Source organism: Chrysochloris asiatica, unplaced genomic scaffold, assembly GCF_000296735.1.
Source record: "Chrysochloris asiatica unplaced genomic scaffold, ChrAsi1.0 scaffold00333, whole genome shotgun sequence".
NCBI classification, from domain to species: domain Eukaryota; kingdom Metazoa; phylum Chordata; class Mammalia; order Afrosoricida; family Chrysochloridae; genus Chrysochloris; species Chrysochloris asiatica.
The window spans coordinates 595,478-615,793 of record NW_006408851.1 but is presented as its reverse complement, the minus strand read 5'-3'; the positions used below and the strand labels follow the sequence as shown (position 1 = coordinate 615,793).

The 20,316-nt window shown below is 52.8% G+C and overlaps 2 protein-coding genes across 3 annotated transcripts in view; both read left to right on the top strand.

Moving 5' to 3' along the window:
• STK19 (serine/threonine kinase 19) overlaps nucleotides 1-2,933 on the top strand; it is a 17,755-nt gene extending 14,822 nt beyond the window's left edge. The window contains exons 3-7 of the mRNA XM_006875570.1: nucleotides 876-971; nucleotides 1,222-1,361; nucleotides 2,331-2,428; nucleotides 2,526-2,673; nucleotides 2,850-2,933. Of these exons, the coding sequence (XP_006875632.1) occupies nucleotides 876-971; nucleotides 1,222-1,361; nucleotides 2,331-2,428; nucleotides 2,526-2,673; nucleotides 2,850-2,895 (528 nt within the window). The 3' untranslated portion in view covers nucleotides 2,896-2,933. The remainder of the gene's footprint in view (nucleotides 1-875; nucleotides 972-1,221; nucleotides 1,362-2,330; nucleotides 2,429-2,525; nucleotides 2,674-2,849) is intronic.
• A 961-nt stretch (nucleotides 2,934-3,894) lies between these two features.
• Nucleotides 3,895-18,453, top strand: C4A (complement component 4A (Rodgers blood group)). 2 transcript variants are annotated; one of them, XM_006875569.1, is made up of 41 exons: nucleotides 3,895-3,968; nucleotides 4,060-4,258; nucleotides 4,461-4,662; nucleotides 4,837-4,907; nucleotides 4,983-5,071; nucleotides 5,264-5,346; nucleotides 5,532-5,628; nucleotides 5,802-5,907; nucleotides 6,008-6,140; nucleotides 6,677-6,792; nucleotides 6,946-7,122; nucleotides 7,262-7,450; nucleotides 7,584-7,769; nucleotides 8,616-8,774; nucleotides 9,040-9,166; nucleotides 9,284-9,355; nucleotides 9,625-9,822; nucleotides 9,914-10,025; nucleotides 10,119-10,189; nucleotides 10,382-10,521; nucleotides 10,623-10,832; nucleotides 11,038-11,089; nucleotides 11,199-11,288; nucleotides 11,416-11,625; nucleotides 11,766-11,841; nucleotides 11,973-12,129; nucleotides 12,208-12,324; nucleotides 12,441-12,612; nucleotides 12,803-13,035; nucleotides 13,108-13,275; nucleotides 13,667-13,726; nucleotides 14,589-14,682; nucleotides 14,781-14,967; nucleotides 15,055-15,145; nucleotides 15,229-15,303; nucleotides 16,979-17,081; nucleotides 17,219-17,308; nucleotides 17,392-17,490; nucleotides 17,653-17,736; nucleotides 18,007-18,139; nucleotides 18,295-18,453. In XM_006875569.1, exons 1-41 carry the CDS (start codon nucleotides 3,904-3,906, stop codon nucleotides 18,434-18,436), a joined length of 5,235 nt encoding a protein of 1,744 aa, XP_006875631.1. In that variant the 5' UTR covers nucleotides 3,895-3,903; the 3' UTR covers nucleotides 18,437-18,453. The 2 variants fall into 2 exon arrangements, with proteins under 2 accessions (XP_006875631.1, XP_006875630.1); XM_006875568.1 differs by lacking the exon at nucleotides 15,055-15,145 and having other exon boundaries at nucleotides 3,904-3,968; nucleotides 14,781-14,920.
• The last annotated feature ends 1,863 nt before the right edge of the window (nucleotides 18,454-20,316 follow it).

Here is a 20,316-nt window from a genome sequence, read left to right as displayed (position 1 = left end):
CTTTGCTCCTTCCTTCCTTTCTCTCTTTTCTTTCCAATCAAATGTATATTGGACCTTATTTTTGTATCCTTTAAGAGTCTCAGATAGATTTTTTTTTTAAAGCACAGTACTCATAGATGATATTATTTGTTTTATGAGCCAGTCTGTTATTTAACTGAAAGGTAACCTTCAAGTATGGTTTCAATATAAAGTTTAAAAGGTACCTTTGGGTGATAATTTCAAGCGTTCCTGTAATCTCTACTGGTCTAGTAAGCCTGACCTTTTAAAAAAATAATTTAAGTTTTGTTCTTCGTATTTCTTCCATTCTCTCTGGGATCATGAGTTGTGTGTCTAGAACATTGAACTATTGTAGTAGGTGGGCACCATTCTAATTCATGGGACTGTGGGCTGTGTAGGATGTAGTCCTTTACATTCGTTTCTTCTTTGAGTGTTTGGTTTTCTTCTTTCTCTTTTACTCCACATGAGTAAAGACCAATAGTTGTATCTTACAATGTTTTAAGCATTTTATCCCATACCCCTCCCTGTCTTCCCTTATCCAACATCTTGACTGTTTGTCCATGGAGAGTAGGACCCCTGTGCCTTAACACTGTTTTATTTTAGTGCCTAGCATAGGATTATTCTTAGACAGTATGTATTGATTGTTTTGAAAGACAGCTGATGAAAGAGGGTGAATGCGAAGATAGATAACCAGTTAGAAAAGGCCCCTTAGAGCTTATAGCTCACAATCGTTTGCTTCTCCACACAGCTTTTCTTTTTCTAAGAGAAAAACTCCCAAATACAGCCAAACAAAATCTCCATGACGCAAAGTGCTGAGAAGCATAGCAAAGCATCTTACTGTAACAGGCTTCTTTTCACTCTTGTCTCTCTGCAAACAGAAGGAGCTTCAAGAGCAGGGGGAGATCAGAGTCATCCAGCTGGGCTTCGACTTGGATGCCCATGGGATTATCTTCACCGAAGACTATAGGACCAAAGTATGTGTGACTGTGTGCATGTCCGGAGGCGGGGGAGGGGAGCAAGGAAATTAGGGAGCCAGATGTAAAGGAGGGAGCTTGGGGTTCTGGTAAATAATAGTATGAGAAGGAGGAGAGAGGAGGTAGAAGAAGATACGAGGGATGAAAGGGCATGAGCAAGAGGTGGAGAGGTAGGAAGAGCAATGTTGGCCTGGGGGTGGAGGTTGGTAGAGATGGGACTAGACTGTGTCGCTCTCGTCTTTGGTTTCAGGTCCTCAAGGCCTGTGATGGCCGACCATATGCTGGAGCTGTACAGAAGTTTCTGGCTTCGGTGCTTCCAGCCTGTAGGGACCTTAGCTTCCAGCAGGACCAGATGACACAGACCTTTGGCTTCAGGGACCCAGAGATCACGTGAGACTTGGGGGACCAATAGACTCAAGCATCTGGCTCTTCCTGCTTCTTTCTGATCCCATTCAGCCTTGTCCTTTCCTTCTAGTGAACCTGCCAAAGAGGCTGGCACTTGTTTTTAGTAAAGTGACCTAAGTTGGTACTCCTTTGCCTACGAGAAGAAGCTATCTTACATGGGTCCTTGGCAAAAGCCCTGGACTTGAATTCAGGAGATCTGGAGGGCTAATCCAATGCATACAGGGCTCTGGCAGGAACCATCAATGCCTGCCATGAGTCATGCTGGGACTGAGGATAGAGGATGGAAACCAGGCAAGGGATAAGCAGAAATAGAGTTTTGGGAGACTGTATCTTCCTATTTCGTAACCCATGGCATATATGAAAACATTTTATAAATGGTAAAGTACTGCTGTCATGTGGAAAAACAGACCTAGCAATCGATTCTACTTTGAGTTATGGTAGGAGCCAGGATGAGGTGTGCATGACGGGGTGGGGACACAGGAGACCCTGAAGAAGGATACCTCCTCTGGGTGGTGGAGAGAGTGTGTGTGGCAGCGTAGTTGTTAGGGAGGGCTTCCAAGAAGAGAAACTGTTTAATGAGCACTAGTAGTGACAGGAAAAAAGGGGCAGAGGGGGCAATTCAGACAAAAGAAGTGGCGTCAACAAGGGCACAGAGGCAATGAAGAGCATGGTATGAGGAGAGAGTCACCGCAGGTTTTCTTATCCTTGGCTTCTTGCCTGATTGTTCTTGTTTCCAGAGCTGCTTCTTGTTGCTTAGTGCTACTGAGTCGATTCCGATTGCTGAGGAGCCGCTGGTGGGTTTGAACTGCCTACCTTGGGGTTCACAGTCCATTGCTGATCCTATAGCCCCACACCAGGAGCTTAGTATCCAATATTAACCAGCAGGGATGAGGTGAGGAGGAGAGAGAGTTCTCTGAGCCAAGGCACTATCCCTTGGCTTTTCACTCCCCTTAGGCAGCTGGTGAATGCTGGCGTCTTCACTGTTCGTGATGCTGGGAGCTGGTGGCTTGCCGTGCCTGGAGCTGGGAAATTCATCAAGTATTTTGTTAAAGGTAGCCCGAGGGTGCACCTTAACCTTTCAAGAACACGTTTGGTGGCTCCTTAACATTCTAGGCTCTATTCATCTCTTTTCCTCTCTTGTGCCACCAGGGCGCCAGGCTGTTCTGGGCATGATCCGGAAGGCCAAGTACCGAGAGCTTCTCCTGTCTGAGCTCCTGGGCCGGCGGGCACCTGCTGCTGTACGACTTGGCCTCTCCTATCATGTGCACGACCTCATTGGGGCCCAGCTGGTGGATTGGTGAGTCTTGCCCCTAGGTCCCTGGTCAGATGATACAGCAGTAATCCCAACATTGGATTTTCCCCTACTTACGCTGAACCCACTGTACAAGCCCAGGAACCTTCCCTGCCAGACTCTTAAGTTCTCTAAGCTTGGACCGGGACACCTGACTCCAGCTCTGTCTTTCCTTTGAATAGTATCTCCACCACTTCTGGAACCCTCCTTCGTCTGCCAGAGACCTGAGAATTCTGCTCATCATTGTACACCTCCTCACAGTGGGCAAGAGGACCCAGGATTGCCACCCATGGTGGCTGAGACAGGGTCACCTTGGGAAGACTCAGGAGCTGGATGAGGCTCCTGTCTGCACAAAGGATCAGACGTGATCACTGCTGTTTACATGGGATTGAACCCGCTGGTGGGGTTTGGATGCTTTTCTGTCCTTCCGTGGAAGTGAAGTCAGGAACTCTGCCTAGACTGGCTGCTGCTTGTCTTGTAAACAAAGTGCCGATGTTCCTCTTTCCTGAAATCCTGAGGTGGGATTTCTGGGGAGACCGGTGAAGGAGGGCAGGCTTCTCTCCTCACATTGGTGTTGAAACTGCCAAATAAAGTACTTCTGCCTGTGACGTTCCTGGATTCCTTTTATTTGATATCAGTATCTGTATTTGGGGCCTCATTTGAGGACAGAGGTAAAGCAAAGTTTAGGCGGGGGCTTTGCCTGATTGTTCAGAGAGGAGAAGGGTTAACTTGGACGTTCAGGGTGACTCTCCCTGGGGTACAGTGAGAGTCTGCGTGATCTTCTCAACCACAGAATTTCTGTTAGGACCTCCAACAAGCAAAGACCTAGCTCAGTTTTTGTGGGGGTAAAATCAAGAGACAAGTGTCTAGCCCACTGTTTTGTTAGACCCTTACTGTCTTGCTCCACTTGAGCCATGTATGTACTGTATGTACACGTAGACATATACCAAGTTTTGGGGAAATGTTCAGGTGATGGGACAAGAGGGGTTAACAGGGAAGAGCAGGCTCTGTTTCTGGGCCAAAATTCCCCAAGAGACCCAGGAGTCCAGGCTGCCTCCCCATCCTCCTCCCCAATACTAGGCATGGGTCCAGTTGCATTTCTTGGTGGTCATGTGGTTTCCCAGCTTTGTTGAACCAAGGGAGGAGCAAGGTCCAGAATCAACAGCCCCAAACCACAGATTGACCAGAAGGACACAGAGGGAAGGACAGATCTGACCCTTTGTGGATCCTCCAGCCATGAAGCTCCTCTGGGGGCTGATGTGGGCCTCCAGCTTCTTCGCCTTGTCAATACAAGAGCCTAGGTCCTGCATGGGAAGGCAGGGCTGGCAATGGGCTATGGTCTGAGGGACAGGATTGAGGAGTCCTGTTGCTGACCTCCCCTGTTCTCTCCAGGTTGCTCCTGTTTTCCCCTTCTGTGGTTCACCTGGGGGTCCCTCTGTCGGTGGGGGTGAAGCTTCATGATTTCCCCCCAGGCCAGGAAGTGAAAGGATCAGTGTATCTGAGAAATCCAGGTAACTTAAACATCCCCTGCTCCCCAAAGGTGGACTTCACCCTCAGCTCAGAAATAGACTTCATACTCCTCAGCCTCCAGGTAAGTGGACCCCCCTGCCCCCACTTCCCTTGCCCCTTCCCCCCTACCCTCTGCTTCCCCCTCCCTACATTACTTCCCTCTTTGTATAAAAGTCTGTGTCTTTCTTCATTGACCTTCCTCCCCTCCTCTCCTCCCACTCCAACTTGTCTTCGAAGTCTTGGTCTCAATATTTCTTCTTGTCCTCTTCTCCCTGTCCTGACAGATCTCTGTGGAAAATGCCCAGACCTGTGGCCTTTATCGCCTCCGCAGGGGACCTCAGGTGCAACTGGTGGCCCAGTCATCATGGCTGAAGAACTCTAACCCCAAAACTACAGACATTCAGGGTGTCAACCTGCTCTTCTCTTCTCGCCGGGGCTACCTCTTTCTGCAGACTGACCAGCCTGTTTATAATCCTGGTCAGCAGGGTGAGTTGTGACCTCAGTGTCTCTCCTAGCCTACTCAGGACACTGGTGGTGCCCACCACACAAGAGGGTATTTAGCAAACATGTGCTTCCTTCCGTCTCACTCCAAGAAGGGGATAATCAGGACCCACCCTCCTTTGCACCTGTCCCATCTCATCTCTTGCCCCCATTCCTCAGTCCGGTACCGGGTGTTTGCACTGGATCAAAAGATGCGCCCGTCCACTGACACCCTCATTGTCACTGTGGAGGTGAGTTCCTGACCTCTGACAACTTGATCCAACCCCCAGCCTTCCACTCCTTCCTTACCACTTCTTCCCCTGCAGAATTCTCAGGGCCTCCGTGTGCGTAAGAGGGAGATCTTCTCTCCCACATCCATCTTCCAGGATATCTTTGTGATCCCAGACATCTCAGAGTGAGCACTCCCCAACCTGGGGCTTCCCCCCACCATATCACCTAATTCACGCTTCCTACCACCTATTTCCTCCAACAACACACTCAAAGACAATCCTGCGTTCCTAAACTCCTGGTTTATCCCACAGTCCTTTCCCCAAAGGTTTACCTTTGCTGCTTGGCCCAGGAAGGCTGAGTCTATGTCTGTCTTCAGGCCAGGGACTTGGAAGGTCTCAGCCCAATTCTCAGATGCCCCAGAATCCAACAGCAGTACCCAGTTTGAAGTGAAGAAATATGGTGAGAGTTGAAAACACAAGGATCAGGCCACTTCTTTCCTGAGGCACATGAGAGGTGGGAGGGGAGAGGGTGTGGAGGCTGAGGAGATCCAGGGAGATGTGGGTTCCACATCCTGGAAGGGTCAGGAGTCTTTGAAGGGACTGTTCATGAGAGTTTGACCTGCTTCCCCTTTCTTCCTTGGTCAGTTCTTCCCAACTTTGAGGTGAAGATCATCCCTGTAAAACCCTACATCCTGATAGCACCTGGCTTTTTTGGTGAAGTCCAGTTAGACATCCAAGCCAGGTAACGCCCTCCACACCATGCATCCCTGCCCAGCACTTCCTACTCAGTGTGAGCATGCTGGGGGTACTCTGCTGCCCCCGACCTACCTCTCCCTCCTTTCCTGTCCATTTCATTATGTCCTCCAGCCCTCCAACCCTCTGCCCATCTCTCTCCCATTCTCCCCATGGTCTCAGGTACATCTATGGGAAGCCAGTGCAGGGGGTGGCATATGTGCGATTTGGGATCCTAAATGAGGATGGTGAGAAGAAGTTCCTTCGGGGACTGGAAAATCAGACCAAGGTAGGAGACGGTGTGTGAGAAGTGAGGGGTCGAGGAAGGAAAAGGGGATGAGTTCGGAGAATCTAGTCTCACTCCGTGTTGTGTTTCCACTCTGTCCCAGCTGATCAATGGCCAGAGTCACATTTCCCTCTCAGAAGCTGAGGTCCAGGGGGCCCTAGCGAAGCTTAATATTAATATCTCTGACCTCCCCGGGCTGCGCCTCTATGTTGCAGCAGCCATCATCGAATCTCCAGGTGAGTGGCTTCCCCTTACCATAACCCAGACCATGCCTCTGACCCGTGGGCTGACCTGTGTTCCCGTGTCAATACACCCTACACTCCCGCCATCTTCTGCTTGGACCCAGGACACTTTGTCTCACCCCAACTCTGTCTTTGGCTAACCCTGCCTCTTGCCCACCTCAGCGCTGATTGTGTTTTCCTCATTCATTTTTAAATTGATGGATTCAGCAGATGTGTGTTAGACACCGTTTGTGTGCTAAGGTCCATTGTTTGCATTGTTACAATCCCATGTGGCAGTAGAACATGCCCCCATTGGGTTTCCTATGCTAAAATCCTTGTGGGAGCAGATGGAACCGCTTGGTGGGTTTGAACTACCAGCCTTTCATTTTGTACTACCAGGGCTCCTGGAGGCCTGTGTTGGGCCTTGGAAAACATAAAGATAAATAGACTTGGCCGGTGTCCCTGAGGGCTTCACTGTCTCCATTCCTCACTCTCCTGTTCCTCTTTCCCCGGGACTCTGCCCTCTACCTCTCTATCCCCATGTCTTGCAGGTGGGGAGCTGGAGGAGGCTGAGCTCACATCCTGGCGTTTTGTGTCATCTCCCTTCTCCTTGGATCTTAGCAACACCAAGCGCCATCTTGTGCCTGGAGCCCCCTTTTTGTTGCAGGTGTCTTGTGGAGGAGAAGGATGAGAGTGTGGGGTGGAGCAGGGAGCAATGTTAGAGGCCAGAGCATTGGGACTGAATAAGGAGGTCCCATTGCTCTCTGGTGCTTCCCTTCTCAGTGACCTCCCTTTGATCGGCCCTTCCCCATCCACACAGGCTCAGGTACGTGACATGTTGGGCTCCCCAGCTGCTGACACTCCTGTCAAAGTGTCTGCCAAGTTTTCTTCTGGGTCTGCTTTTGAAGCCCAGGACTTTGAACAGAAAACAGATGATAATGGTCAAGTCAACATTCACATCAACATCCCTCAGACCATCCAAGAATTGCAGCTCTTGGTGAGATTCTCTTACCCAGCTCTTCTCCATGGGAGAGGGTCGGGGAGGAAAGGAAGGCCAGCTGGGTTCCTGGGAATCCATGTCCCAGAGAGAGAGGAAGGCTTGCCCTGACCTCTACCTACCTAGCTCCTCTCTCCAGGTATCTGCAGGCTCCCCGTATCCAGATGTGGCCAGGCTCACTGTGATGGCTCCGTCCTCACAAAGCTCCAGCGGGTTTCTGTCTATTAATCGGCTCCAGCTTTGGCCCCCTCGCGTCGGGGACACTTTCAACCTGAACCTGCGAGCTGAGGGCATCAGCGGGGCCACCTTCTCTCATTACTACTACATGGTGTGCATGGGTCGGTGGGAGGAGCACTGGGCTGCAGGGAGGGTCTCTGACAGGAAGGAGCCTTTTCGGGGGGGGGAAAGAGGGTGCATTGCAGGGCTGGGGATGTGCAGTGAAGAGACCGTTTTTGACCCAGATCCTGTCCCGTGGTGAGATTGTGTCTGTTCACCGAGAGCCCAGGAGGACCGTGACCTCAGTCTCTGTGTATGTGGACCATCACCTGGCACCATCCTTCCACTTTGTGGCCTTCTACTACCACAGGAACGTCCTTGTTGCCAATTCCCTGCGCGTGGCTGTCCAGGCTGGAGCCTGTGAGGGCAAGGTAATGGGGAGTTGGGGTTCGTGTGCCAAGGAGGTGCGTGTTTCTTAGCGTCACTGTAACAGAAAAACCACAAGTGATGACTCTAAAACCCAGAAAAAAAATTTCTCACCTTCAGGAGGCTACACGTCTGAACTCAGGGCGCCAGCTCTGGGGGAAGGCTCTCTGTGTTCACTCTCGGGGAGAATCCTTGTTATAGCTTCTCTCCAACTAGGCCCTCTCCACGTGGCATCTGTCTGTCCCCTATTTGTGCTTGCTTGCCTCTGTGTCTATGTTGTTCCTTATAACTCAGAAGTGATTAGCTTTAGGATACACTCTACACTGACTGTTGTTGGTATGTGCCATTGAGTTGGTTCTGACTCATAATGACCCTGTATAGGGTTTCCAAGGAGTATCTGATGGATTTAAACTGCTGACCTTGTGGTTTGCAATACAACGCTTACATATAGCACCACACCAGGATGTCTCTAATTTACTTTGTTGTTAAGTGCTGTCGAGTCAGTTCCAACTCATAGCAACCTTGTATAGGGTTTCCAAGGAGTATCTGGTGGGTTTGAACTGCTGACTTTGTGGTTCACAGTCCAGTGCTGATCCTATAGTACCACACCAGGAGCCCTCTACACTGATATGTCCTCATTAACTATTCCCAAATGGGATTTTATCCATAGGTATAGGGTTTAGGATTCCAATTCATACTTTTGGGGATGGGGACAATGTAGTCCCTAATGGGGGATATAAGGGAAGGAAGTCAGGATGACAGTGTATTGGCATGGATGTACTTTGGGGTACACTGAGGATGCAGGGCACTGAAATCAGCTGTCCCCACTCTGCCTCCATCCCTTCTGCCAGCTGGAGCTGACTGTGGACGGTGCTAAGGAGTATCATCCTGGGGAGTCTATCAAGTTCCACCTGCGGACAGACTCCCCAGCCCTGGTGGCGCTGGGAGCTGTGGACACGGCCCTGTATGCTGTGGGCAGCAGGTCCCACAAACTCCTTAACATGGGCAAGGTGTGCCAAGATTCCTCCCCAGCCCCCACCCTGCAGTACCTCCTTCCCCCCACTACCCTGTGCTCCAAGTCTGAGCCAAGTCCCCAGACCCCTTCCAGTTCCCTCCGCCCACACCAGCCTCCAGCCTCCGCCACAGCTTCCCTTGGCCACTCAGCCCACTCTCCACATCCCTCTCATATTTGTTCCTATTCCACCCTCCCTCCCACCTCCTGATCCTCCCCTCTGGCCACACCTGTTGCCCCAACATTCCTGCCTCTCATGCCAGGTCTTCGAAGTTATGAACAGCTATGACTTGGGCTGCGGTCCAGGTGGTGGGGACACAGCCCTTCAGGTGTTTGAGACAGTGGGTCTGGCCTTTTCTGATGGAGTACAGATGACCTCACCCAGAAACAGTAAGGGCGGGGTGGGGGGGCACGGGAGTACCACAGGAAGGGCAGGGGCAGGAGAGCAGGGAGGCCAGGAGCAGACTGCACACCCTATGGCTTGACTGCAGCCCTGCTCTCTACCAGGTCTGAGCTGCCCCCAGGAGAAAACCCGGAAAAAGAGAAACGTGAACTTCCAAAAGGCCATTACTGAGAAACGTGAGTTGTGGGGGGAAAGTAAGCCTTCCCTACAGCCACAGGTCAGCTTGTCCGCCTCTTGGCCCCTCAGCTTTTCCTGAAGGCTGTTTGTTGTATCTGGGCCTAGCTATCCAGGCTCTGAGGTTGAGGGAGTGTGAGCAGATGGCTCCTTCCCCTGGCCCCTCTCAAATTCCTGCTCTCTCAGTGGTAAGCGCATGTGGATCCAGGGCTGGTAGGGCAAAAGGGGCAGCTCCTTCTCCCCTATGCTGACCCTCAACCTGGCCCTGCAGTGGGTCAGTATACTTCCCCAACAGCCCGGCGTTGCTGCCAGGATGGGCTGACCCGGCTGCCCATGTCACGCTCCTGTGAACAGCGAGCAGCCCGTGTGCCACAATCAGCCTGCAGGGAGCCCTTCCTGTCTTGCTGCCAGTTTGCTGAGAACCTACGCAAGAAGGCCCGAATTAGGGGCCAGGTGGGCCTTGCCCGAGGTGAGGGTCTAGGAAAGCTGGGGGAGAGGTAGGGGTGCCTGGGAGGGCAGGCGGTCGGTCCCCTCCTCATACCCGTCCCCTGGTCTGCCAGCCATGCAGGCACTGCAAGAGGAGGAACTGATAGAGGAAGATGACGTTCTTGTGCGCAGCTTCTTCCCGGAGAACTGGCTGTGGAGACTGGAGAAAGTGGAGCGCTCTAAGACGTGAGGGCGGTGGGGTGGTCGTCTCACCTCTGTGCTGGCCGTGTGTGGAGCCAGTCCTGAGTGTGACAGGTTTCTCCACCTTTCCCACCCCAGATTAATGCAGCTTCTCCCTGACTCTTTGACCACATGGGAGCTCCATGGCGTGAGCCTGTCCCAGAGCAAAGGTGAGCTCACCCCTGTCCCCAGGGTACCCTGTGGAGAAGCCCTTTGCTCTTAGTATAGGGGAGGAGGTGATCCAGAGAGCTGGGAAGTCTTTACCCAGCATCTAACTGGGCTGAGGGGCTAGAGTGCTGAGCCATTCCTGCCCCTCCCTTTGGGAACCTTAAACCTCTGAGCTCCATGTGTCCTGCTGCCAGGCCTGTGTGTGGCCACACCGGTCAGAGTACGAGTATTCCGAGATTTCCACCTGCACCTCCGCCTGCCCACTTCTGTCCGCCGCTTTGAGCAGCTCGAGTTGCGGCCTGTGCTTTACAACTACAAGGATACAGACCTGACTGTGAGGGCTGTGGGCACCTGAGCGAGCATAGGGGGCTGGCACGGTGGGAGCTTACCCTGGCTGGAGCTCTGGCCATCCTCCCACTTCTTCCTGCCCCCTAGGTGAGCGTCCACATAGCCCCAGTGGAGGGGCTGTGCCTGGCTGGGGGTGGAGGACTGGCTCAGCAGGTTCTGGTGCCTGCTGGCTCTGCCCGGCCTGTGGCCTTCTCCATGGTGCCCATGTCGGCTGCTGCTGTGTCCCTGAAGGTGGTGGCTCGAGGATCCCTCGATTTCCCTGTGGGGGATGCAGTGTCTAAGGTTCTGCAAATTGAAGTGAGTTGAGTACCCCTGACTCCAGATCCCCAAGCTCCAGATTAACCAACTTCCATGCTGACCAGGTCAAGGGCCTAACACCAATGGCAAAGTTTGACCTGTTCTGTCCCTGAAGTTAAAGTTCAAAGTCCTGAGGAGGTCTCCCTCAGAGGGGCTGGCTTGGAGTCCTGTGTAGTCTCTCACCCCTGTGTTTCCCTTGAGACAGAAGGAAGGCGCCATCTGCAGGGAGGAGATTGTCTATGCACTCAATCCCCTGGGTGAGAGCCTGCCCCCAGCTACCCCTCACTGATGGCAGTGTTCTAAGGGGGCTAGGAGGGCAGTGTGTAGGGACATCATGTCCGGCTGCCAACTTCCCTATCTCCCCAGACAATCGAGCCCGCACCTTGGAAATTCCTGGCAACTCTGATCCTAATATTATCCCTGATGGAGAGTTCAGCAGCATTGTCAGGGTCACAGGTAGGGGTGTCCTCCAGCCCCTTCCCAGGGTCTCCCTCCAATTCATGTGAAACCCGTTTGCTTCCTCAGTCCTCTGGCCCTGGGTCCCCAGACTTACTCTCTGGTCCTCACCCTTTCCTCCCTCTAGCCTCAGATCCACTGGAGACTTTGGGCTCTGGGGGGGCCTTGTCCCCAGGAGGCCTGACCTCCCTACTGCGGCTGCCTCAGGGCTGCGGTGAACAAACCATGATCTTCTTGGCTCCTACACTGGCCGCTTCCCGCTACCTGGATGAGACCGAGCAGTGGAACATGCTGCCCCCCGAGACCAAGGATCATGCTGTGGATCTGATCCAGAAAGGTTCTGGCTAGGGGGCTGGCAAGCAGGAGTTGGGGTCGGGAGGCCCAGGAGGCTGGAGAGCGGAAGAAAGGGACATGGGATGGGGATGGGGAGCATGTGCTGGGGTCTCAATTGCAGCAGAGTGGGTTTCACCTCTCCAGGCTATATGCGGATCCAGACGTTTCGGAAACCAAATGGTTCCTATGGGGCTTGGTTACACCGGGACAGCAGCACCTGGTAAGGCTAGTGGAGTGGTTCTGAGAAGGGCATGGGCTGGTGGGGACAGAACCAGGTCTGATGGGAGAACAGCTAAGTGCCTAGGGGAATGGAGACCAGTCCCTATCCCGACCATCCCTTCTCACCTCTAGGCTCACAGCCTTTGTGTTGAAGGTACTGAGTATGGCCCAGGAGCAGGTGGGTGGCTCACCTGACAATCTACAGCAGACGGCCGAGTGGCTACTGTCCCAGCAACAGCCTGACGGTTCCTTCCACGACGCATGTCCTGTGTTGCATAGGAACATGCAGGTACGAGGTGGGGAGGCGGGACTGAGGGGCTCTCAGGCCTTCTCCTCCTGGCTGACATCTTTCCTTCCCGAATTCCAGGGGGGCTTGGTAGGGGATGATGAGACTGTGGCACTCACAGCCTTTGTAGTCATCGCCCTGCATCATGGACTGGCCAACTTCCAGGACAGGAGTTCTGAGGAGTTCAAGCAGAGAATGGTAAGGACACTCTAAGGGCACCGGAACCTGCCCCCTTGCTGGCCTTCCCTCACACCCCCTTTCCCTCAGGAGCCCAGATGTTCAGCCCCCAGCCCAACTTCCTCTTTTTCTTCTAGGAAAACTCCATCTCAAGTGCAAATTCATTCTTGGGGAAGCAAGCGAGTGCTGGGCTTCTAGGGGCCCATGCGGCTGCCATCACAGCCTACACCCTGACGCTGTCCAGGGCCTCCCAGGACCTGCAGAATGTGGCCCACAATAACCTCATGGCCATGGTTCAGGAAACTGGTGGTAAGCAGTGAGTCTGGAGCTTGAGGGCCCTTGGGACCCTTGAATGTTCTCAAAGGAAGAGATTGAATGAAGAGTCTGAGAAGGAATTCAAAGCAGAGGCAAGGAAAACAGGGTAAAACCTGGAGAGCCTGCAGGTGACAGGGTGCTCTCAGCTGCCCCCCCATCCACCTGTGGTCTCCCTTCACTGCAGATAACCTGTATTGGGGCACAGTTGCCGGGTCTCAGAACAATATCGTGTTGCCCACCCCTGTTCCCCGCAAATCGTCAGACCCTGTGCCTCAGGCCCCCGCCGTGTGGATTGAAACCACGGCCTACGGCCTGATGCACCTGCTACTTCGAGAGGGCAAGGCTGAGATGGCCGACCAGGTTGCAGCCTGGCTTACCCACCAGGGCAGCTTTCAGGGGGGATTCCGCAGCACCCAGGTAGGGTAGGAACTGCCCCAGGGCTTGGGGGTGGTCCAGAGACCTACCACTGAGCCCTGACCCCCACCCCAGGACACAGTCATCGCCTTGGAGGCCCTGTCTAAATATTGGATCGCCTCCCACACCACTGAGGAGAAGGAGCTCAGTGTGACCCTCAGCTCCACCGGCCGCAGTGGCTTTAAGTCTCATGTGCTCCAGCTGAACAACCATGAAGTCCAGGGCCTGGAGGAGAAGCTGCAGGTGACCTACTCCCTCTCCTGGGGTGCAACCACATCTGGGCCTGTGGCAGCCAGCCAGAAGCCACCCCTACCCTCCTACCCTTTGGGCTCCCCATAGCCCCTCTTCTTCTTGAGATCCTTGCAGGGGCGGGAGGAGACTGGACTGTCATGGGATCTTGAGAGAGTTACTTAACCCTTGAGCTTCATTTCTCTCAGCTTCAAAACAGAATCTTTAGGGTTTGTCCAGCTGAGTTTTAGGGAGCTGAGATATGGTCAAGCACATGAGGTGGAAACTATTTGAAATATGATGTGGGGAGAGAAGGAGGCTCGTTTTAGGGAGGAGGTAAGTTGGGGCAACGAACAAGTATTTTCTGGATCCTCTGACATCTCTTTCCCTTTTCTGTTTCTAAAAGTTTTCCTTGGGCAGCAAAATTAATGTGCAGGTGGAAGGAAACAGCAAAGGCACCTTGAAGGTGAGAGCTGCAGCAGTGGACACCTGGGCCCAGAAAGGAGGGCGTCAGGCAGGGGCAGGGTGGGGCGAGAGGAGGTCTTGAGGGCCACTGTGCTCAGAGCTCAGTGGTGGGGAAGGAGCAGCACACTCAGGGTTGGCATTGCCCATGCTTCTGGACAGTTGTCATGGCTCTCATGCCCAGACCCTCCTGAAGCCACAGACCCCACCTGTGCCACAGCTCCTCAGAGAGCGAGTCGCCAACTTCTTCTTCCATGTCCCCTCCTCTGGCTAATAGGAGCCCTTCTGGAGGTCACCTTATTGTCTCCCTCTTCTGAGCCCTTCTTTTTTGTCCTGGGCACTCCTCCTCAGCCCCCTTGCTGCCCGTGGCCCTGCCACTGTGTACTAAGGTGATCTCGTAACTTCTCTCTGCCCCCAGTATTACCCACTCTGATCCATTTCTCACCACAGCAAGACTGAAAACCCAAGTCAGATTAGCCTTAGAGCCAAGTCAGACCCTTTGAAAGGCTCACATGATTAGGACCCTGGCTGCCTCCCGGCCCGCCCCGCCACCCACCCCACTTTTCAGCACAGACTCCGCCTTGAACGTTCTCCCACTGCTTCTTGCCCCAGGAGCTCAGCAACTCCTCACCCTGCAAGGTTGCCCTGGGTGCCCATGCGTTTTCATCTCTCTGCCCCTCTGTCTTACCCAGTACGGTGCTGCCTTTGATGCCTGCCCCTGGTTGTGGACTGTTTGGTGAAGGGGACCGAAAGGGTGTGGGGGCCCAAACTCTTTCAGCTCAGGCAGATGCCTTTAGCTATGGCTTAGAGAAAAATATGTGGCACCAAATGTCCTGTAACTTCTCGCAATCCCCCTGCTGAGCTAGGTCCTTCGTACCTACAATGTCCTGGACATGAAGAACACCACCTGCCAGGATCTTCAGATTGAAGTCACGGTCATGGGCCATGTTGAGTACATGAGTGAGTGTTGGGCTTAGGATGCCTTGGGACTTGCAGGAGGTGGGCACCAGGGGCCAAGCACTGACCAAGGCTCTTCTTACCACACCATTCCCGGACAGTGGAGGCAAATGAGGACTACGAGGACTATGAGTATGATGAGCTTCCATCGAGGGATGACCCAGACGTCCATTCGCAGCCTGTGACGCCCCTGCAGCTGTTTGAGGGACGGAGGAACCGTCGCAGGAGGGAGGCCCCCAAGGTGGAGGAGGAGCAGGAGTCCCGAGTACAGTACACCGTGTGTATCTGGTGAGTGCTGGGGCTGGCTGCTGGGCCAGATGAGGGCGGGTAGGGCCAGGCAGCAGGCAGAACCCAGACAGCCGGTCCCATCTGTAGGCGGAACAGCAAGACGGGACTCTTTGGGATGGCTATCGCAGACATCACCCTACTGAGTGGATTCCATGCCCTGCGGGCTGACCTGGAGAAGGTATGGTCAGTGACCCAGCGGGGACTTCTGTCCTCACTCCCATAGCAGCACCCCCCACCACCACCATCTCCCTCTTCTCACAGCTAACCTCCCTCTCTGACCGTTATGTGAGTCACTTTGAGACCGAAGGGCCCCACATCCTGCTCTATTTCGACTCGGTGAGTGGGGAGAGGTGAACCAAGGGCTCATGTTTACTGAGCAGATGTTAGGAGGTTTCTTGGGAAACTGAGGTATATTCATTCAGTGCTTTTGAGGGCTTGTGATATAAACAGACAGGACAAGAGTGTAAGTCAGCAGTGGACAGTGAGAACCAGACCAGAGGTAGAGGCTGGGACCCCTGACATAGATGGGAGGCCCAGGCCTGTCAGGGAAGAAGGGAAAATTGGAGCTTTCGAGTGAGTCTTCCACAAGGCTGACTTTATTCCACTTTAGGGGTTCCTGAGAGGTGCAAAGTTTTTTGTTTTCTCTTGACTACTACTAACCTCAAGGTTGATGGTTCTAATCCACCTAGCAGCTCCACAGAAGAAAAACCTAATGCTCAGCTTCCATAAAGATTACAGCCAAGAAAACCCCATGGAACAGTTCTACCCTGTAACACGTGGGGTCACCCTGAGTAAGAACTGGCTTCATGGCCTGATGACAACAGGTTTGGTTTGGTTTGGGATTTTGCTGAGATTATGACCTTTCTAGTTTTTTTTATTATTGTTCTGTGGCTGTTGTAATTTATTTTGTAAGCTTTTATGTTTTGTTTTGTTTTTTAAATTCATTCTTATTCTTCAGTAACACAAATGCATCAAACAACACCAAAAGGCTTCAAAGAAGGGTAGTGATACTTTGCTGTTTTTTGGTTTCTACATTAAAATGTATTTACTTTCATGAAGTGACAGTTGTCATAGATGACAGTTGTTTTCATCCTTTCACTACCTTAGTTGGCTAAACAAAGAACTGTACAACCATTTGATGACCTTTGAAAATTATTATGAGCCTTTACTCTAAGCCCTGGGAGCACGTGTGAGAAAGGCGTGATGACAGCATTAGCCAGGTGTCTGTGGGCCGGATGTGCAGAGAAGCCTGGCTGAGGGGGCAGGGCTGACACAGTGGGAAATGAGCAACCAGGCAGATTTCTGAGCAGAGGGCTGATGATGGGCTGTCCCGATGCAAGATGGGACCTGTGTGGGCATGTGGATGGGGTTTAGGAAAACGGACAGAGTGGGAGCAACTGGAGTTAGCTTATAGTAGACGGAGGAGGCCCAGTCATCTCAAAGTATCAGTGACAAGACAAGGTCATCGGGACCGGGAGCAGGTTTGGGAGTCAAGCTGTCAGTTTGGTGAGTATACAGTTCAGCCCAAATCTTAATGACAGGAGAGAGCTGAAAGTTCAGTTTGGGACTCATCAGCCCAGAAGGGTTCAGGGACAGCCAGGGATTGGTTGCGCCTCCCCACCCCACCCCCACCCCCGCAGGGAAAAGCAGAGGAAAGGAAGAGCCAGAGCAACCAGGGACCTCTGGAAGGGGAGAAGAGAATGTAAAAAAATGATTAGGTCAGAATCAAGGATGACTAGAGCTAAGAGAAGGGAGAATTTCATGGAGGAAGCTGTCCACGATGGAAAAAGTATCCCAGTTTGGGGATACTTTTTCCATCAGGACAGCTAAAAACTAGAAAAGGTCACTAGCTGGGCTTGAAGTCATCAGAGACCTTGGGAGCAGTCTTTGGAGTCCTGGGAACAGGATGGCAACAGCATGTGAAGGACACTGGAGATAAGGAACAGGAACCAAACAAGGAATTGGGGCCAAGAGAGGGGGGTCCTGACTTCTCCTCCCCATCCTGGGTCAGGTCCCCACCTCGAGGGAGTGTGTGGGCTTCGGAGCTGTGCAGGAAGTGGCCGTGGGACTGGTGCAGCCTGCTAGTGCCACCCTGTATGACTACTACAACCCTGGTGAGCACTGGGATGCCCTGGCCCACAGGGGTTTGGACAGTCAGGAAACATGGGCAGTGAAAGTGGAGGGGAGGGAAGCCCTGAGCCTCTAGAGGATCGGCACTGTGTCCTAACCTCCATTCTCTGCTTTTCTCCAGAGTACAGATGTTCTGTGTTTTATGGGGCACCAAGTAAGAGTAAACTCCTGTCCAAATTGTGCTCTGATGACGTCTGCCAATGTGCTGAGGGTGAGACCCTTGACTTGAGGGCAGAGGTGGGGACAGGGGATGATTGGGGCCTACTAACCTTTCAAATGGGGCCCTGATTTCAGGGAAGTGCCCTCGCCAGCGCCGCGCCCTGGAGCGGGGGCTACAAGAGGAAGACGGCTACAGGATGAAGTTTGCCTGCTACTATCCTCGAGTGGAGTATGGTAGGTCTACCCTTCTGACCCTGGCTGCTTGCCCTCAGGGACCAGCGCTTTGGTCCTGCCTGTTCATTATGGACTTTCACAGGCCCACATGCAACCTCTTAGCTCTGCCCCAGCCTCCAGCCTCAGGGGAACTCACCTTCCCTCCTTTCTGACCTCACCTAGGCTTTCAGGTGAAGGTTCTCCGAGAAGACAGCCGGGCTGCTTTCCGCCTCTTTGAGACTCAGATCATCCAAGTCCTGCACTTCAGTATGGAAGGCGTCATGGGCCCGGCGATGGGACTGGGGCTGGAGGGGAACTGAGGTCTAGGTTTGGGACCCAACTTCACAGTTCTCAAGAGAATCTGGCTCCCTGGAGTAGTGAAGAGCTGCATGAGTCTGAGCTCAAATCCCTCTGCCTCTCAGAACTCGGGCCTTGTTAATAACCAGGAGAGCAGTACCTCTCTCTGAGGGTGATGGGGAGGGTCCAGTGAGACCTTCACTTCCCCTTTGACATGTCTTGTGCACGTCATCTCCTCAGCCAAGGATACCAAGGCCACTGGTGGCCAGACCAGAAACTTTCTCGTCCGAACCTCTTGTCGCCTTCGCTTGGAGCCTGAGAAAGAATATTTGATCATGGGTCTAGATGGGGCCACCAATGACTTCAAGGGAGAGTAAGTCCCCTGGGCCCCTTGGTCTCTTGCTCTCCCCATGTCTTGTGACCTCCCTTGAGGAGAAGGGCCCCGGCACCTACGCCCTGCTGCCTTGGAAACTAGGTGCTCTGTGCGCTCCTCCCCAATTTTCTGACTCCCTCCTTTGTCCCCTGCAGCCCCCAATACCTGCTGGATTCAAACAGCTGGATTGAGGAGATGCCCTCTGAGCGCCTGTGCCGGAGCACCCGCCAGCGGGCAGCCTGTGTCCAGCTCACTGACTTCCTTAAGGAGTATGGCACCCAGGGATGCCAAGTGTGAGGCGGCTTCCCACCTCCCCAGAAGGAGCCTGCACTGGGAGAAGGGAAGCCTGAAAACACACAGTCCCGTGGACAGACCATAATAAAGGACTTTGTCAAGCTGTGTCTTTGGGACTGGGAATAGTCTTTTTGTTGCCCATTCTAGGTTCTGGGAAGTCCAGGCCAGGGTTTGCATCATCTTAGATTCTCAGAGTCTGTTGACTTTCATGGGTGTCTAGCTCTCCCTGAGTCCTCCCAGCTCTTTAAGGAGTTCAGTCCAACATAGGATAAGCAGAACTGTGACCCACAGCTCGTACCAAGGCTCTGAATCCATAGTCTAGGGTACTCCAGCACCCGTGTCTCCCATCTCAGGCTGGCCATGTGGGGAGCTAACACCTCAGCATGTTGGCCATAGGAACTACTGTCCAGTCATACACATTCCTCTGTCCTTGTGCAGTTGGCAGTTCTGATCTGTTGTGTTTAGTCAGGTCATAGTCAGTTTTAAGTCATTGAAACTTGATCCTGTTATCGGTGGCATTAGGTAACTTCCCCAGAATTGTGCAATCCTCTGACCTTGGTGAGTTTGCCAATACTTTAAGGAGACAGTTGTTCATTTGGAGTTAATGTCACCCCACACCACCTGCTTAGCCTCCCCTTCATTTGGTGACACCACTGGGATGTTTGTTCAGGGATGACCCAGAAACCTGTGGAAAGGAATGTATGAGAGGTCAACTTCAATGAAAACTGAGTTCAGCAACCTGCCATTCAATCATTCAAGAGAAATTTCTGGAACTCTCACTCCATCCCATTCCCTGTGCTGAATATCAGAGACATGGCTATGAACTCACTCACTCCACCACTGGGGGAGAGGGATCATCAAATGGGCATACCTAGTCCTCTGTGAACGGTGTGATGTAGGGGAGCCATGTGGTCCTGTGGGGTACACAGTAGGGGCATCTAACCCAGGTGAGAGGGAGAAGATCAGAAGAGGGGCCGGGAAGGATTTGTGAAGGAAGTAACATCCCAGTTGGGTTCTAAAAGCTGAGAAAAAGTTAGGCAAACAAAGTGGGCGTAGAAAAGTTAAGGCAGAAAAAGAAAAGGCAAAGGTCATAGGCCAGGACCTGGGCAAAGCACAATTGGAGCACTGCATATAGTTCATCATGTCTAGGATTTGGGTTTAGAGGTAGAGTGGAAGACATGAAGCTGGTGAAGGAAATGGAATCCAATTATAAAGGTTCGCTATGTGTCAGAATCAACTTGACGGCACTTAACAACAAGAACATTGTCGCTAAATGCTGTTGAGTCGGTTCCAACGCATAGAGACCCTGTATAGGGTTTCCTTGAAGCAGCTGGTGGGTTTGAACCTTGTGGACCTTGCGGTTAGCAGTCCAGTGCTTACCTTAAAGTACCTCATCAGGACTGCATCCACAAATAGCAGGTATGCCTCCACAAATACTCCAGCTTTTGTAATTGAGCCCCTCCTGTTCCATGTAGCTTTGAGAAGTTCAAACCATCCCCAGTGTTCAGAGGCTTCCTGGGCTGTTGCTTACATGGCCCAGTGGTTGCCTATCAGAGCTCTCTCCTAAAAGCCAGTCACCATGATAGTGGTAGAACCCTGTTGACCAGCCCTGGGGATTTGTCTGCCATTGTGGCCAGACATGGCCTGGGTCTAAAAGGTCAACTATGAGGAAGGAGGCTGCTGCCCAGTCCCAGAAAGCTCACCCCTTTTTTTCCTCCCCAGGCCTGTATCCAAGCTGAGCCTCAGCCTCTTCTGCAAGGCCTCCATCAGTGAAGCAGTCAAGCTAGCAGGTCGCCCAGCCTGTGTCTTCACTGACTGGCAACACCACTTGTGGGTGCTCTGGGTAAAGCTCCAAGAGGAGGAGGGTCTCCTACCCTAGACAC

Coding starts and splice junctions, on each gene's coding strand:
- C4A (XM_006875569.1), top strand. CDS start 3,904: ATGAAGCTCCTCTGGGGGCTGATGTGGGCCTCCAGCTTCTTCGCCTTG. Junction 6,141..6,676: donor AGCCATCATCGAATCTCCAG/GTGAGTGGCTTC, acceptor CATGTCTTGCAG/GTGGGGAGCTGGAGGAGGCT. Junction 17,082..17,218: donor GTATGACTACTACAACCCTG/GTGAGCACTGGG, acceptor GCTTTTCTCCAG/AGTACAGATGTTCTGTGTTT.